The sequence below is a fragment of the Carassius carassius genome, chromosome 20, assembly GCF_963082965.1.
Source record: "Carassius carassius chromosome 20, fCarCar2.1, whole genome shotgun sequence".
NCBI lineage: Eukaryota > Metazoa > Chordata > Actinopteri > Cypriniformes > Cyprinidae > Carassius > Carassius carassius.
This window is the reverse complement of record NC_081774.1, coordinates 16,524,063-16,542,630: the sequence shown is the minus strand read 5'-3', so window position 1 is coordinate 16,542,630 and position 18,568 is coordinate 16,524,063. Positions and strand designations below refer to the sequence as shown.

The 18,568-nt window shown below is 38.3% G+C and overlaps 1 protein-coding gene across 3 annotated transcripts; it reads left to right on the top strand.

Moving 5' to 3' along the window:
* On the top strand, positions 1 to 17,725 carry palm1b (paralemmin 1b). 3 transcript variants are annotated; one of them, XM_059501887.1, is made up of 7 exons: positions 1 to 374; positions 7,952 to 7,997; positions 11,086 to 11,166; positions 15,922 to 16,043; positions 16,136 to 16,193; positions 16,279 to 16,300; positions 16,582 to 17,725. In XM_059501887.1, the coding sequence occupies exons 2-7, from the start codon at positions 7,953 to 7,955 to the stop codon at positions 16,986 to 16,988; spliced, it is 735 nt and encodes a 244-aa protein (XP_059357870.1). In that variant the 5' UTR covers positions 1 to 374; position 7,952; the 3' UTR covers positions 16,989 to 17,725. The 3 variants fall into 3 exon arrangements, with proteins under 3 accessions (XP_059357870.1, XP_059357871.1, XP_059357869.1); XM_059501888.1 differs by having other exon boundaries at positions 1 to 393; positions 16,585 to 17,725; XM_059501886.1 differs by having other exon boundaries at positions 1 to 393.
* Positions 17,726 to 18,568: the final 843 nt, after the last annotated feature.

Genomic DNA, 18,568 nt, shown 5'->3' with positions numbered 1-18,568 from the left:
CACTCTCACCAGGAGGAGGAGATGCCAGACATTGCCCTTAACACGTTCGCGTAATAACTGTCGCGCGAGAAACAAAGGCTTGACTGCTGTGAAGTCAACAGTCGCGCGCTCCATCCTTAAGCCATGTGAGAGATTTGTTGCTGCTAAAGAACGCAAGAACACATTGACCGTCGGGTTGAGCGCCGCTCCCCGGGAAACAGAGAACACACGTCCCCGCCAAGAGCTGTATTTGCAACCCGAGAGAATAACCGAATTAGTGCCCATCAGTTGATAGTAGTAGCCCAGTCATATTGATCGCCTGTGTCGTTTACGCCTCTGAGCGGGGGTTTGTTTTTTTTCTGAGCGGACGCGAGAGAAACATTCGCTATCATAAGGTAACGGTCTGACCACTGAGTAAGTATTCATTTCAGAACAATTGTTATTTTACTGCGGGTTTAATTGTATTTTCGTTTACTGACATGTCTTTGGATTGTTGTTATGCTGAAGGCTTGCATTGCGATGGCGCTTTAAATCGTCTGAATGTCTTGAATACATTGCAACAACCGCGAAATAACGAAATTGCAATGTAACAATGCGAGATAAGTTGCATTTACCTTTTCGCAGAGAGTACAGAGGGGTTAATAAGCTATGCAAAGGTTATGTCTTTTTTATATAAACTGAAGTATCTTCTGTGGCCCAATAACACGCTGGTGCGCTTTTTTCCAGCAGTATGTGCTCGGGTGTGGGAGAAGCACATCTAGCAATATACTGATGAAACTGGGTGGGATGATCCAATATGGCCGTGTAGACCTGGATTTAGCAGCATATGATGTAAAATGTTTTCGTAGTCATTTGGATTTGGGCCATTTAACAGTTCGAATCTGACATAATTTCCCCACGCGTGGAATCAAATACGCTTCACGTCTGACAGTGTTCTGATGCGGGTTTTTCTCTCTCTGTCAAATCTTCTCCACACCCACCGCGTCCATGGTGCGTTCATTCCCCAGATGGAAAAGGTTTATTTTCGCCAAGGGCAAGATGGACCGTGATGTGTTTTGTATTATACACATTACGTAAAATAGTTTATTTGTAATAGCTGTGAAATGTATCGTTTTATGTGGAAATAACAAAAGGCGCATGAAGAGGGAATTGGGCAGTCATGTCAACCCTGGTACACATCCAGTGCCAAAGCTTGTCAGTCAAGTTTACGCTCCCATGAACATTTGAGGCACTAGGTCATTGGACCCACCAAAGCAGGTTCCTAAAGAAAAAAAAAACAAATCAATGAAGTGCTTCTGGAATTAGGGTTGGTGATCTAGAAGTTCTAGTGCATCATATTATGAATTGTGTAAATGTTATATAGCCTATAGGGTATGCCAATAGTTCATAAAGAAGAACCACAGAAGCTCTGGGAAAGGATTTCTTAATATAATTCAATTAGAAACCCTTAAGTATTTCTTATGGTTGTTTAAAATATTTAAATTTATATTTAAAACAAGGCCTGTGATAAATATTAGCCTACTTGAAAATGCATTTTTGTTTAAGCAATTAGGTATGAGAGGTAGGACCCCTTGAAACGTACACTTAATGCATATAAAAAATATTAAGTTGGCATAAGATGAAGATTGTTTTTTTGATTTAATTGTTACAGACCTAGTTGTGAACAATTTGCTTTGTTTTCTTTTAATTGTTACAGGTCTAGTTGTGAACAATTAGATTGTTCTAATGCATTTTTTATTTTTTTTACTTAATTTTTAACCTTCCAATGCAAATGTTGAAGACTTATTTCTGGTGACATATAAAGATTTATTTTTTACAATTTTGGCTGCTTAAACCCCACCCCTGCAAGCTCGCTTTTATCTGCCTCCACTTTGGAGTGCAATCTCAAAATCCAACCAAAAACCAATGAATTCAAACTAGTCCAGCTCTAATCCATTATACTTGGATGTATGTCACAATATGGAAGAAAAGTTTTCTAGCTTCTTCCATTTCATTGCTTCCCTATAAGACATACTGTAGTCACTGACATAACACAGTGTTGCTATGCAACAACAATAATTATCTATGCTGCGCAGTGATATGATAAACAGGTGTTTTGCCACTATATATTTATTTGGAATACTACAGGCTGTATTGCGTGTAGTCTTTAACAACTGTGAAATTGTAAACTGTCAAGCTGCTGTATTTTTGAATGAATATGCTAATAGCTACTGAAATGTGCTTACAAATATTAAACCAAATGTTTTTTTCAATCAACAAACTTCCAATAAGGACGCAAAGAATATCTATGCTATTTTTCCAACACAGCAACCCTTATCTGCCAGGGTCCCAAGCCCACATTCCTGGCTGAGATGCATGATGTAACACAAAGTCTCTAATTCATTTAGATTTTTTTTTTTCAAATTAGAATTAAATGTAAGAATTCCCCTTCAATATATACTCTTTGACAGGAGTGCATTCATATATTTTAAACCGTTGATTAAATACAACGTCTGGTATTACGCAAGTAGTCATGTGGTCACATGGGGTCTGCACTTCATGGGTGTTGCCATCCAGCAGCAAGGACTCCTGACAGCTGCCGTGATTTGACACGGTTAAAATTGAACAGCTCTGGACTGTCACTGATGTTTTAACCTTTCACCTATATCTCTTCCACTCTCATATCAGAACTCTGTAGCAGATAATAGCCCATAACAGACTCTCCTCATTTACTCAAGCCCTTCCTGCTCACTCCAACCCTTATGAAAATATCTTAATGACTGCTACAAAACAGGAGTGCACACTTAATGACTCATTTATTTTTTCACAAATGGTCAATTTAGAGGAGACTTTTCAGCACAGCTAATGTCCATTTAAATATTGTGGAAAGTGGTTATGGACTACGTTTGCTTAGGGTGGAAAATCCACTTGAATTTTATGAATTGTAAGACAGTCATCTCTAAAATTCTAGCTCTGAAAAGAAGGTTCCAGCTATAGAAAACTATTGACGGGTTATTAAAGTGTACCAGCTAAAAGATGACATACATTCCATGTTTGAAATATATGTATGCACTCATGGTCTAACAACTTTTGGAGGTTAGTATCCTCCCTTCCTTTTCTTCTCCCCATGCTGGTTGAGACCTGGCTCATTGCATGTCTCAGAAAAAAGGGAGTACAGTCCTTTACCAGTCAAGCTGGACCTTCTCAAAATCCCAATGTGGAAGTTTCTCAAGTCTCCCTCCCAGATTCTTTGCAATCAAACAGCACTTAGTATGTTACTTTGGGTGGCCTTTTTAGCTCAAAGAGGACAAGTTTTTTTTTATGAACATGCATATTTTGTAAGTGTCAAATGTCCCCTAATTTGTTTCTTAACCACCACCAGAAAGCTGTTAAGATTAGTCTGGACTTTTTGCAGTTTCACTACAAATTAACTTATTGAACATCTGCAGTTCGCAGAAACAATAATCCCTTCAGATGTAATGTAACTGGCCTTAAAATTAAGTTACATATCCTACAAGCCATTAAAATATACCAGGAGTTTACATCACCATGAGGATGGGCCTGCTTTGTTGTAACTGTCATTGTAATTTGTAATTGGAACCCAGTGCATAAATAGGATCAGACATTTTTGTCACTCCAAAGTTTATTCCATATACACAAAAAGAAGCCTTTGGTTGATGTTGTGGCATGTTTTTTCATGCATTCAATTTTCTCTATTGAAATCTGGCCATGATTATCTATTGGCTGCTCTTTGTCACTTTTGGCATTTTAAACACTTTTGTTGGCCAGAGAGTGAATCAGTGAAAAGGTCACAGCATGGCTTCAGTGTGTTGCCCAGCAGTGGACTAGCGAGGGGAAACAAGCTGTAAGATAAGTGCACCCACACTGGAGACTTCACAGATTGGATAAAGCTGGCCAGTGTTGTGTTTTTCCTGGACTTCCAAGTGCTTTTCCAATGCTGTCAATGAGATGTGGCGAAAGGAAATGGCTGCATGGTGTTGAAACTTTTCAAAGAGTTCCTCCTCATTCCTCCATTCCTAAACCACTGATGCAGTGTTGTACTAATTTGCATAGAGTTTTAAGGCAAGGCAAGGCGAGGCAAGTTTATTTATATAGCACATTTTCGTACACAGTGGTAATTCAAAGTGCTTTACATAAAAGAAAGTAAAATAATAATGAACAAGAATAAAACAAGCAATTTTAAAACTTTTAAAATTATTAAAAAATTTACTTATTTAAAATGAATTTAAAAACTAGTTCTAAATGAATTTAGAACTAGTAAAATGTATTGCAAATTAGTTGAATAAACCCAATAACTGGTAAGATTACATGCATGCTATTGAAATGAAGAGGTTTATTATTATTATTGCTATTAGTAATGTTTATTTTATATAAGCTAGCGGCTTTCTGAAAACTCAATGAAATAATACTAACACACTTTTATCCTTTCAGGATAATAATCTGATGTGACCATACAATTTAAAAACAGTTTAAAAAGTCCAACTGTGTCTGTTAGCTAGAGGTTATATAGAAAAGTTTGGTGTCACTCAGACTGTTGGTTTCTAGAAATAAGGAAATGTCAATTAATTTTTAAATCTTGCAGGTAAGAAAAAATATATATAATTTATTTATTAGGGGTGTAACGGTACAAGAATTCTTACTGTACGTTCTACAGGGCAAATTCCAAATAAAAGTGATGCTTTTGAAGGGCAGAGCCCCTTGAGTGGGGACTTTGGAGTGAGCAGGGCACGCGTGTGCCATTATGTAGTTATTTGGAATGCACTTGGCAAAGGAAGTGACGTAATTTCCTCATTTTCTTCAGCTGGGATGTTCCTGTGTCCGTATACATATATACATGTACTTATATACATATACATATTATATATATATATTTTTTTTTATGTATATAAGTTTTCATATATCAAATTGCACATTTAAAAACATTTTAACATATAAAATGTATATTTATTTGCAGCAGTTATGCTAACAACAATAAAAACACATATATGCCAGTAAAACAGTGACATCAGCTAACGGACACCATGCTGCGTTGTCACGGGAATATCCCAGCTGAAGATAACTGAGGTATACTTATTGAGAGGTAAGTGATTTCTGGTAGGCAATGTTGATATTTCAAATCACCAAAACAAACACGCCCTTACCCCAAAAGGCTCTCGCCCCTATTTTGATAGCTCCACCCCACTCATACGTACACAACCCAGGCAACGATTATGGTGCAATCTGCTGTGCCAGCCGGCCAAAGGTATGATGTCATCAGTAACTAAAAGCAATGTGTGTCACTATGGTAATACATGTTGAATGTGTTTTGGTAGTGGGATTGTGTTTGGCTCTGTGTGTTTTAACATGCATATATGTGTTTTAACAGCATATTAGTTATGTGAAACAAAGCAAAAACAATGTTACTTATCCGATATTTACACGGGTCCTACTTTTTGCCTTATCGTAAGCCTTATTTTATTCCGCGGACGTTTTCCTCTTTTGTTTTTTATCCGCCATCTCTTTCATTCTGTCATCACTCAGCTCTGCTAATGTCCATCCTGTGCACTGAGGGCTCTCTCGTCCCCATCATGAGTAGACACGCCCCTTACTGTTGATTGGCTACAAGTTTGTTTTGGTACTTGGCCTGACTCAGTTTTCTAAAGCGTCTTTGAAAAAATACATACCTCACCTTTAATGAAAACCCAGTCCAGAGCATTCTAAACCTCAGACTGGTCAGGAGGTTTACCTTCGAATAGGACAATATACCTAAACGTACAGCAAGAGTGGCTTATCGACAAGTCTGTGAATGTCCTTGAGTGGCCCAGACAGAGCCTGAGCTTGAACCAAATCGAATATTTCTGGAGAAACCTGAAAATTTGCGTCTGCCCCCCATCCAACCTGACAGAGATTGAGGTGAAGAGGTGAGGTGAAGAATGGCAGATAATTGCCAAATGCTGATGAACAAAGCTTGTCGCATCAAACAAAAAAGACTTGAGGCTGTAAAGGTGCTTCAGCTAAATAGTGACGTGACATACAGCCAAGTATGGTGACTCTGATTTGTGCTCTGCATTTAACCCATCCAAAGTGCACACACACAGCAGTGAACACACACACACACACACACTGTGAACACACACCCAGAGCAGTGGGCAGCCATTAATGCTGCGGCGCCCGGGGAGCAGTTGGGGGTTCAGTACCTTGCTCGAGGGCACCTCAGTCATGGTATTGAAGGTGGAGAGAGTGCTGTACATGCACTCCCCCCACCTACAATTCCTGCCGGCCCGAGACCTGAACTCACAACCCTTGGATTGCAAGTCCAACACTCTAACCGTTAGGCCACGACTTCCTCCTATATTTAGATAAGGGTATGAATACTTATGCAATGTACTAATTTCAGGGTTTTTTTATTTTTATTTTATTTTTATTATCAATTTTAAAATTTGTGACAGTTCTGTTTTTGCTTTGTCAGTATGGTGTATGGAGTGTAGACTTATGTGGAAAATTTATATTAATATATATATATTTGGAAAACCATGGAATTTCATTGGTCAACTAGCGTGGTAACCCTGTTAGGCATTGAGTAAATAGTAATGCTTGTTTTGTCGACTATTATCCCTCTGAATCATTTGCTTATCACTTTTGTTACCGTCGGTGTTGCACCACTTTTCATGAGTGGGCTTGCTTCATGAATCATCCTTGGCGTTATCTCAAGTGCTGCATTTGTGACTATCTGCACTAGTGGTTTAAAATGCAGGTGCTAATGTAACATTGAGTGTTTTTGCACCAAGGAGAGGGTCTGGGTGAGTTTGAGTTCAACAGGTATTCTATCGGTCAACAGTTAATACTTTGGTCTGAATGTACAGAAGCAAATCACTTAAGTTCTTGCTTAGATTTCATCTTGCATGATCAGTTCCATTGTGAGTGATTTTTTAGCTCTGAAATCAGAGAGAGATAACATATCAACAAACATTCCCTGTGAGGGAGTGAACATGTGACTGGATGTGCTTGGTTGGGCCACTGAGATCACCAATCAGCTGGATTACTCTCCCCTGCAGCCATTTTCAGGAGAGAAGCTATTTTTCTGTGGACCAGTGCAGAAGCCTGCAGTAAAACAGGCTTTGACAAAAGATGTCTTTGTACCAGGTTCAACATGGCTTTCCACTTCCCATGTTCCCATTTCATGGCTGACCTCTTTTTTTATCTGTGTGTCCCTTTTCCTTTTATATTTTTTTGTAATTTTCCTCAATTAATGCATTGTATTTTGCCTCCTTCTCACAGGATGCTTATCAATGTAGCCAACAAGCATGTACCCACAAATGTTTGGACTGCTTGTATTAATATTAACCATGTCTTGACTGCAAAGAGGTGGAAGTTTGGTTTCTCTTTTACAGTATTTATAACCATATCAAAGTCATACAGAACTATTGAAGCCAGTAAAGTTGGCCTTCCCTTGGATTGAGCTTTATGTTGGAACTCTGGAATCAATTTAGGTTGGAATGCAAAGGACTGTTAACAGTCTTGAAATTTGCATACCATTCATAACTTCTCCCTCCATCGCTGTTGGACTGGTGTTTGCGATTCATATCTGGAGTTTGATTTCTGAGAAGAGAAAAACAGCTGCCCACCTCTTTTATCGATTCTCATCGATTTGTTTTCCCTCAAAGGAGAGAAGTGCAAAACACTCTTGACAGGCTGAGCTCATATTTTATAGGAGCAAAGCATGTGGAGACATAAAATAGGGTCCATCTATAATGCATTGTGGAAGTGAACAAGACGTTAGTTCAATTTTGCAGGTAGAAGAACGTACATGGTCTTTAAGAGGAAATGATGTGTGTCTAAAGATCAGGCAGGGATCTGGCCATGCATTATGATACAAAATTGCAATACTGAATGCTGTGCTATGAATGAAAAGTGAAGGTAAATGAAAAGGTAAATGAAAAGTGAAGATTATTACTCTATTACTCCTGTTGGGTGAACTTTTTTTTTTTTGCAGGATGTCGGAAGCTTTGTCACAGCAAGAGAGACTTCGGGCCATTGCTGTAAGTAAATAATTACACTAATTTTAATTTATTTATATTACAGTTTCCACAACTAATCAAAACTAATTGATAATAAAAAAAAATTAATGAATCCAAATAGTTCAAATCAGCAATGATGCATTATTTAGGAAAGACATTTTTAATGTTACAAAAGATTTCAGATTCAATTAAGTGCTGTTCTTTTGAAACTCCTTGTAATGAATTGCAAGGTTGGGGTAAAGGAAGGAGACCAGGGTCGGCGTACGGGGCTTGTGAGAAGCTTTATTTACAAAATAGAAATTAAACAAAGAAACAGTCGCGGCACGTGCGCGCACTTCGCAGCCTTCACTCTACAGTACGTTTTTGTAGCCTTTGTAGGCTCCATCGCCACCCTCCAGGGGGGTGCAGCCCTCGGTGGCCCCACCCAACGGGACCTAGGGAGAGGGAGAGATTTCGGAGCGGGGGGGAAAGGGGAGACAGGGAAGAAAGAGAGAGACAGCAGGGAGGGGCTCGCCGACCCCGGAGCACGCCGCCAGCTGATCCTCCGCCAGCTGGATGGCCAGATCCAGCGACGCCGGGCGGTGGCACTGGACCCACTGGGCGGTCCTCTTTGGGAGGCGGGAGACGAACTGCTCCAGCACCACCGCGTTGATGATGGACTCGGCGTCGCCGTCCCCGGCCAGCAGCCATTTGCGGCACGAGTCCCAGAGCTGCTGCGCCAACACAAAGGGTCGGCCCGCCTCGGCCAGCTCCTGCGACCGGAAACGCTGGCGATGTTGTTCTGGGCTGAGGCCGACCCTCTGGAGGATGGCTCATCTGATGTCGGCGTAGACCAGGAGGTTCGGGACGGGTAGTTGCTGGGCCGCCTTTTGGGCCTCCCCCGACAGCAGAGGGATGACCCGGACGGGCCAGCTGTCCATCGGCCACCCACATGCCTCCGCCGTTCGCTCGAATAGGTCCAGAAAAGCCTCTGGATCGTCGGCGGGACCCATCTTGGTGAGCGGCATGTGGGCGGGCGGGGCGCTGGGGGAGGCCGTCCCCATCCGTCCCAGCTCGCGGTCCTCCTGCTGGACCCGCATCATCGTCTGGAACCGGTGGTCCTGGTCGGTCCGCAGGTCCAGCAGGGCCTGGTGGTGTTCTTGGTGCAGGCCCGCGAGCGATGAAATGAAGCTTTATTTACAAAATAAAAATCAAACAAAGAAACAGTCGCGGCAGGTGCGCGCACTTCGCAGCCTTCACTCTACAGTACGTTTTTGTAGCCTTCTCGGTCCAGCACGAGTCCCCGTCTCTCTCGTCCTTCGCCAGCTGTCGCGCTCCTTAAATGGTCCCTCACGCCAATCACTGCAATGAGATCCAGCTGTTACTTGTTTCTCACCTGAACCACTTACCGCCGCTCGTCTCTTCACTCGCTCTCCCGTTGCAGACTTCGCTAAACCACGCCTCGCCCGCCACATTCCTATTCATCAAAAATAAATGAAATTCAATTTTACCATCACAGGAAAAATTATGTTTTAAAATAAATAAAAAATTTAAAACAGTTATAAGTTAAACTTATAATCATATTTCACAGTATCACTGTTTTATTAACTTTTTCATCAAATAAATGCATAAGAGACTTAAAAATATCTCACCAACCCCAATTATTTAAACAGTAGTGTATACCGAAAATAAAACTTGTATTTATATATGAGTAGTTGGTAACACTTTAGCATAGGGACCAGTTTTCACTATTAACTAGTTGCTTATTAGCATGCCAATTGATAAGATATTGGCTGTTTATTAGTGCTTATAAAGCACATATTCTGCATGACTATATTCTACATTCCTAATCTTATCCAATATCTAAATTTAACAACTACCTAACTGTTAATAAGCAGCAAATTAGTAGTTCAATGAGGCAAAAGTTGTAGTTAGTGGTTTGTTAATATTGAGAATTGGATCTTAAAAAAAAAAAAGTGTGACCGAGTAATTAAATAAATTATCGACAAATCAATTTTAAAAGTAATCCTAAAACAAATAAATAAGCCTTAGCATATATGATTAGAACTTTTAAAACTTTTGCCAACTAAATTTCTCATTATGCAACACATGAGGACAGATGTCAGGATACAGATCAGATGCACAGAAGGCCTAAATGATGTTAGTCTCATGAGGCATCATGCTCCTACAGTATGTCAATGACCATCTATACCAGCTAATGTATGTCCAGCCATCAGCACTAAAGCACTTCTGTGTGTTAAATTATTGATGGGGCTTAGCATTGTTTTGTGAACAACCAGACTGTTGCCTTTAACTCACATTTATCCATCTTCTGAGAAGTGGAGACTTCCAGGATGTGCATGGTCAAGAGTTTTATTGGGAGTTGTCCGTTTCCGTTTAATGAAACTCTGGCTAACATGTTCACACAGAAGCAGATTAAGGCTGTCAGTCCGGTTCAAGTGCCAAATACGGCTTTATGTCATTAGAAGGTTTTAAATCCCATCACTGTCTTTTATCAGAACTAGTTTTGTGGCCTTGGCATCACTCAGATGCTGCATTATACATTCAGAAATTTTTTTTTATATATATACACACACACACACACACACACACATATACACTATACATATATAGATATTTAAGCCACTGTTGGTTAATTAAGATTTGACAGATGAACTAGGGCCTTGACTGGACTTGTTTATTAAACAGTGTTTCAAGTGAGAAATAACTTTTGGGTGTTATGTAATTCAGCTTTGATATTTACTTCAGTCACTTGTCACTATGGTTACCGGTGTTGCTGTGGAAATAGAAAAGGCTCTTTAATTATTAGTTCATACTGATTTTATTCAGTCCTCTCCTGTAAGCTGCTGTATGAACAGAACAAGTCACACCTGGTATTAAATGTATATAAAAAATAGAATTTTTAATAAATATTTAGCCAAATGTATACATTTACATTGACATTCAGCATTGTCAAAAACAGATTGTGAATAGTGTCTAATAATAATAATGAATTTATACCATTTCTTTAAATCCTTTTTGTTAACTGAGATTTGTGCAGAGGCTATTTGATTTTGTGAACTGGGAGGTTCAGCATCTTTCACCTGAGTTTAATATTTTTTCTTTTTAGGAGAAGCGAAAGAGGGAGGCTGAGATTGAGAACAAAAGAAGACAACTTGAGGATGAACGCAGACAACTCCAGCATCTCAAGGTATCAAGACATAACAGCTAATAGGTTATGGATATGTTTTAAAAAATTTAGCAGGTGTTTGCCGTGATCATTCAGACGGCTGTCTGAGGTTTTTACCCAGAGGTTAAGAGTCAGAGCGCTGTGGCGTGTCTTCCTTATGTAATTTACTGTCTGTTTGGTCCAACAGTTCAGATTTCTATTTAAAGCCCTAGTGTTGAAATTCATAATGTGAGAATGATTTTTCAGGATTTTGAAGTTGCTGAAATGAGAAGGGGAAGTTTTAACAGCAGTTTCCTGTTTGAGGGGACAAGGGAAGAAATCTGTATCCTCCCTTTAAGTTCTGCCTTGTTATGATAAGTCAGGCCGTCTCACATATTTTCTTTTTTAGAAAGCTCATTTACATTTTATGGGAATCATGAGATCCGTTTAATTTCAATTCCTTTTTTTACTTTATTTAAATGTAACCACATTCTTCATGCAAGGTACACTTCGGTAGAACAACGTTTTAAATGGATTTCTAAAGCAAATATTTGCCCTCTCTCCCCTTCTGTCTGCACTTTCAAGAGAAAACAACTCAAATTTTTAGTTGTCTCTGCCAATTAGGCCTGAAGTTTATAAATGTGACTGTCCTGACTTTTCTTAACAGAGCAGAACCTCACTTTTCACAGACATGCTCATACATATTTAATCAGTCATAAATATTTTACACGTGTGCAATAATAAATTATGTTATTTCATTATTTGACTGAATCCAAACAATTAGGTGTTATAAAAACTGTTCATTAATGAACTGTATATATTGTGTCATTTTTATGATCTCTGAATGCCTGCATAAATTATTACCTCAGTTATTTTCATAATTCAAGCCAAAATACAAAAACTGCTAAATTTATGCAAATCCTAATGATCCCAAGTCTGCTGCAGAGGATCCGTGGTCAAAAATAACTTGCCTGCGTGCCTATCCTCATCTCCCAAGTATCCGGCAAGGCGATTGTTTCCCTTTTGTCATCTGTCACAACGTGATATTTTTTGTTTGTTAGTTTTATACCTGCCATTGTTTTTTGTGCATAAGGGTTTTTGCTCAATAGGGAACAATGGAGCTGGTCTTAGTTTCCTACCGAGCCAGACTCTGATCCTTTGTCCTCCCTCTGTGCTGGGATTGTATATCGTGTGCATGTGGTGATGTCAGCATATCTGTCACCATGCCAGAATTTGTGGTCACAAAGCCAAAACTGAGGGAGTAGGCTGAGGGACGAGAAAGAGAGCAGGAGAGGGTCATTTTGGACTGTTTTGAATTTGGAAGTCACAAGTAATTATACAAAATGAAGTAACTTGTTGCTAATTCTATGTGTTTCATAGGAATAGGGAGTAGCTAAGACATTTTAAAAAGGCAAAATGTAAGATCTCATGTTTTTTCCATTTAAACATTTTCAGACCTCACAAAATGTCAGTAATTGCCTCAGTGTTTTTTAGTTCATGTGACTGTGCTTTTTCCATGAATGACTCTTTTTGACATTCTGCGAATCGTTTTTTTTTTCTTGTCATGGTGAGATTTTTTGTCCATTCAGTAATATAATTGAGTTCAATTGCCTTTAAAAAAAACTAATCTCACACACACATTTTTAGCAACTAGGGAGCATAGTGGTTATAAAATGATTAAGAGTGGACTTGCTATAAGAAAAGACATCCTCAGTCAGACCTCAGATTTACAATGCAGCAATGCATGCTGCACTGCTTTTATGGTTTACTATTACTAAACACCTCTGCAGTCTTCATCTTTTTTTTTACCATACTCTTCTTTCTAGTTTAGCAGATGAGGTCCATTGTTTGTCCATTGACCTTCGTCTTCATGGTTTTCACCTCACCTTTCCTCTCCTCCTTCCATCCCACTCTTGGTTTTTTCTTTCTTTTCATTTTCTTCTCTAGAGGCCTGTCTGAATTAATCTTTCAGATGTCAGCCTTGCAGAGCTCAGACGCCACTGTCTGTAGTGTAGAAACTGTAAGAATGAATGGAAAAAAGGCATCAAACCTGAAAGCACTGTATAGAAACTGTATAACATTCTAAAAGTTTGTATTTATTTATTCATTTAATTCTCAAATAATGTCATCACCTACATCTTAGCATGCTTTTTGTGCAAGTTTTAAGCTCTTTATGGAACAACAGGTGTTATCAAGAGCTCTGTGATGTTTCTCTTCTGTTTTGTCTTTTCATGGGTCTTGTGTTCACTGTTTGATGTTCAGCAGATGTTTGTTTCCATCTGCTGCAGGTTGAACAGTTTCTTCTGTCTCTGTTGCACTAGAATGGAAACAGCACTGGTGGCAGCAGCAGTTTGTAATGATAAATGTGTTTGTCACAAAAAAGCTTATGCCATTAATCACTAGTGCTCTGTTTGCTTTTGTCTAATAATGTGGCAACTGAATGAAACAGGATATTTAGTGGAAAAAAAGTATATAATTAATATATAAATTAATTTTAACAAAATAAAAAAAATGAAATTAAAGTATCTTTTGAATGAACGATTCAATGACAAATACCTTTTTTAAACGGGTAGTTGTCGCCACCTCGTGGCGGAAGAAGATAAAGCGTTGCAGTACATACACATGTTAAGATACTTTCGTTTTGCTCGCTACTGTGGAGAGAATAAGTGTTTATACTATAAACTTTTATCCAAGTACTTCTGTTATTTAAATGTCTGTAAAACAGAAATAATGATGTGTGGTTGAAACTGTGTTGCACTTTCTGGATCAGCAGCTGCATGAATGATTCATTAACATGGGCAGTGACAGAACGGGCTTCTCACACAACACTGACACTCGCGATGTGAAACAGTCTTAATAGACATTGCTGAATCGTTGTCATTCAGGAATAAGATCGTGTGGGTGTTTGAATTGAGATTGCCATTTTAAACCATTAATTGTGCAGCTGTAATGTAAACACTGCAAATTGTTTTGCATATCGTTACGTTCTCGCGAGACCAGTCAAACCTCGCGAGACACGTGCCACGAGATCTCATCACATCCCTAATATCTAATATCCAGTGTGCCAGGATGCCTTGCATTTCTAATTGCAGTGCATTGCCATCACTAGTGTCACCTATGCTTGTACCCGAAATATCTTCCATCCCTGTGCCAGACAGTAACAGATGTCAGAATTCTCTTCAGACAGCAGTGGTTCACTCTGGTCCTGCCAGTCGAACCCTGCTCTAGCAGGAAGCTATGTTTGAGCAGGCGCCTGTCAATATGTTTCACTATCCAGAAATGTGCGTAGTGTGCATTAGCAGCCATGGAAAATGCCCTAAAGTGAAAAACTAATGGACAGCTAAATGGTTCTGTGCTACACTAACCTTAATGGTGCGGATTTGTTTACATCAGCACAATGAATCCGACTAACATTAACAAATTTATCAAGCAATCATTTAGTCAATATCATGCAATTAGTGACCATGATATAGGGACCATATACACACACTTACTCATCAAGAATGCATTACCCTGGTCAAAAGTTACAGTACAGACATTTATAATGTAAATGCTGTTCTTTTGAACTTTCTATTCATCAATAAAACACTGAAAAATAAAAAGAAAACAATATCACGGTTTCTACAAAAATTTGCACCATATGTGACCCTGGACCACAAAACTTAAAGGAAAAAGTCTTAAAGGAACACTCCACTTAAAAAAAAAGAGGCTCATTTTCAGACTCCCCTAGAGTTAAACAATTTAGTTTTGAGTCAAGTGACAAAAGAAAGTCAAAATTTTTCCTATTTAAAACTTGACTCTTCTGTAGTTTCATCATGTACTAAGACCGACGGAAAATGAAAAGTTGTGATTTTCTAGGCCGATACGGCTAGGAACTATACTTTCATTTTGGCGTAATAATCAAGGAACTTTCTTGCCGTACCATGGGTGCAGCAGCACAATGATATTACACAGTGCCTGAAGATAGTCCCCAGCAACTCTGCGCTGCAACTTCCCAAACTAGCTGGGGACTATATTCAGGCGCTGCGTAATATCATTGTGCTGCTGCATGCTAACGGTCTAATCAGATTCAATGATCTATGCTAAGCTAAGATAAAAGTGTTACCACCAGATTTTGATATTGGCTGAATGGATTCGAAAACAGTAAAATAGGGGAGTTGGAAAATGCTCCTATTTTAAAAAAAAGTGGAGTGTTCCTTTAAGTCGCTGGGGTATATTTTTATAGCCAATAGCCAAAAAAAACATTGTATGGGTAAAAATTATTGATTTTTCTTTAATGCCAAAAATCATAAGGATATTAGGTAAAGATCATGTTCCATGAACATATTTTGTAAATTTCCTACTGTAAATATATCACATTGCTAATTATTCATTTGGACACCTTCAAAGGCAATATTTTTTCAGTATTTAGATTTTTTGCACCCTTAGATTCAAGATTTTCAAATAGTTGTATCTCAGCCAAATACTGTCCAATCCTGATAAACCATTAATCAATGGAAAGCTTATTTATTCAGCTTTCAGTTGAAATTTTACTTTTTGAAAATTTGAAAAGACTGGTTTTGTGGTCCTGGGCCACATATTAGATTTCTGAAAGATCATGTGACACTGAAGCTGAAAATTCCACTTTGCAGTCATGTGAATCATTTACTATTTAAAATGTATTTAAATACAAAAACATTATTTTATATTGTAATATTTCATGATATTACTGTATAGTATTTGCAAGATATTTATGCTGTTGAAGTGTTGTTATCGCCTCTAAAAAGAAATCTCTAAGCCATTGGTTTGTTTTAACAGTCAAAGGCATTGAGAGAGCGATGGCTGTTGGACGGAGCGCCATCCAGTGGAGAGGACGAGGCACAGAAACAACTACAAGAGGATGAAGAAAAGACCAAACTACTGGAGCAGACCATCCTAAGGTTAAGACCAGTCATTTAGTCACTTGATACCCTCCTTAGTATCAGACAAAATTCTAGCATTGCTCATGTTCACTTATCTTTTCCACTAACAGACTAGAACAGGAGATTGATCAGCTTGAGAGTGGAGTGCCTTTGAATAAAGGAGAAAATGTAAGCTATTAAGTTTTTGTTGCTTTAGTAAAGGTTTTAATTCTGATAATAATAATGACTTTCTGTCATATGTCTTCTCTACTAGGAACCTGATGGTCCAGTGAAGGGTGAGTGTGGAAATATGGTGTATATTTTAATATTTTAAGTTCTCCTTCATCTCTGTATAAATGTAACAGAAAGGATTGACTTGTTATCAGTTTGTTTGCAGTAATAGCCACTGTGTAATTTCACTGTTGTCATGTGAAAAAGCCAACGGAATGAATGAATGTTCATATTGTAGTCTTATTAATAAATACTGAATAGCAGCTTCATTTAAAATTATTAAGTGATTATTCCATTTGGCTTAAACAGTAGTGCAAGTTAAATACGTCTCTTTCTCTGTCCCCAGTAGTTGAGAATGGCATTCAGCAGCCCAGCCCTAACGCAGATCAAAATAGCAAGAAACAGATCACAGGCATTGAGGCCAAACTGCAGTGCACCAACCCTGATGTAGCCATTGAGAATGCCAGCGCGGAGCATCCCGTCACCATGGTGTTCATGGGCTACAAGAATGTAGAGGATGAGGCTGAGACCAAGAAGGCACTGGGCATAGAGGAGACTGTGAAAGCTGAATTTGTGGTCATTGAGGATGGCGAGAGCAAAGCTGGAAATGACGGGGCCAAAGAGGACCAGGCCCCACCTAACGGCAAGGCCTCCAGTCCCGAGAAAGCTCAGGATGAAGCCAAGAAGGAGGAATCGAAAGAAGAAGTCAATTCAAAAGAAAAGCAGCCGTGCAAATGCTGCACAGTCATGTGAGGGCGACCGCTCGCCCTGAAACTGACCCCCTGACCATAACACAACAATGAATGAGTATACCCCGTATACTAAGAATTAACTTTTGTTGTCTAGTATGTATTTCTTTTTTTATTTCTATTAATATTTTTCTATATTTCTGTCTTGACATTTATATATCTATATATACATATATTTTCATTATGTAATCTCGTTGAAGAACAGAAAAATGAGGACCACAACAGATTCCACTTTAGACAACAACGCGGTTAAAAGAACTTTTTTGTGGCCCTCGTCCTTATTTTGTTTTAAGTAAAATAAGATGAACATCTCGATATATATGAACTAGTTGTTTATCTCCCATATACATTTGTGTTTCTAAGATATTACTTTATAACTGAGAAGAAATGCCTATATTGATATTACAAAGTTATGCTTTTAATATATATTTTCAGCATTTTGTTTTGTTTATTTTTTGTTGCCAAATCATCTCAGACCACTGTGAACACTGGTACATGGAGTGTCGTCTTTGTCCACGATCACACATTCTGCATTACATCTCATAGTAGGCCAATATGTTTGTAAATATGATGCAATTATTTATGACTGTTCATGCTAGAATAGAATAAATGTAATCATGTTTTTTTTTTAATTAAAATAGGCTGCTGTAATTACCCCAGATCCCAATAATAACCACAGCAGATATCTGTTTAACAAGTACATCACTTTTTACAAGATAACCCATTTTAAACCCTTTTGAATGATAACATTGTTAAATTGTAATCAATAAAAAAAAAAAAATTTTGTGAAAATTTAGTAACATTGCAATGCCTCATATTACACGTATCCCATATTATTAAAAAGCATTCATACAGTTTGCTAAATATATCCTCATATCATAAAAAAAAGAAAAAAGAATTGTGTGAAATTGAGGGTTTTTGGTGTTAATTGGGTTGCTGTAAGAAAACAAGAGTTCATCCACGTTTCAATGTTCAGGCAGTTCATTCACAATGATAAATCATTCATTAGTGTTAAGTCAAGGTAAATAGTGTGGGGTCTAAAACATGTTTCTCATTCTGAGTCCACAGCTTTGTAAATGTAGTTTTGCCGTCTTTCTGATATTTCAATTTAATGAATTATTTCATTTTGTGTAAGACAGTATATGTTGTGGCTATCAAATAATGTCATGAGTTATAGATGCTTTATTGGTATGGCCAATGCCTGTTGTGGTCCAAGTGTTTAAATCAGGAATAATGACAATAAACAAAACAATGTTTGTTTACAGTCATGTATTGGTAATTATTTTGTAATTATATTTTCACTCACCTGCAGTCAACAAGGTCTGACACAGTTACAAATGGCAGTCGTTTGGAAAATGAATTGTTTATATCCCTAGAGACAAAATGTTGGCACACTGCATGTTTGTTGATGGTATTGTGTTATCCAGAGAAAGAGCAATTACTGTTATTGCTTCAGGTGTAATAACTTCAGAATCGAAATCAAATTGAATTCATGGTTGCAGAATATCAACATACAGATATCCTACCAAAATACACATTTTAAAGGGAGCCTTAAAAAACATTTGGGTGTGTAAAGGTTGCCAT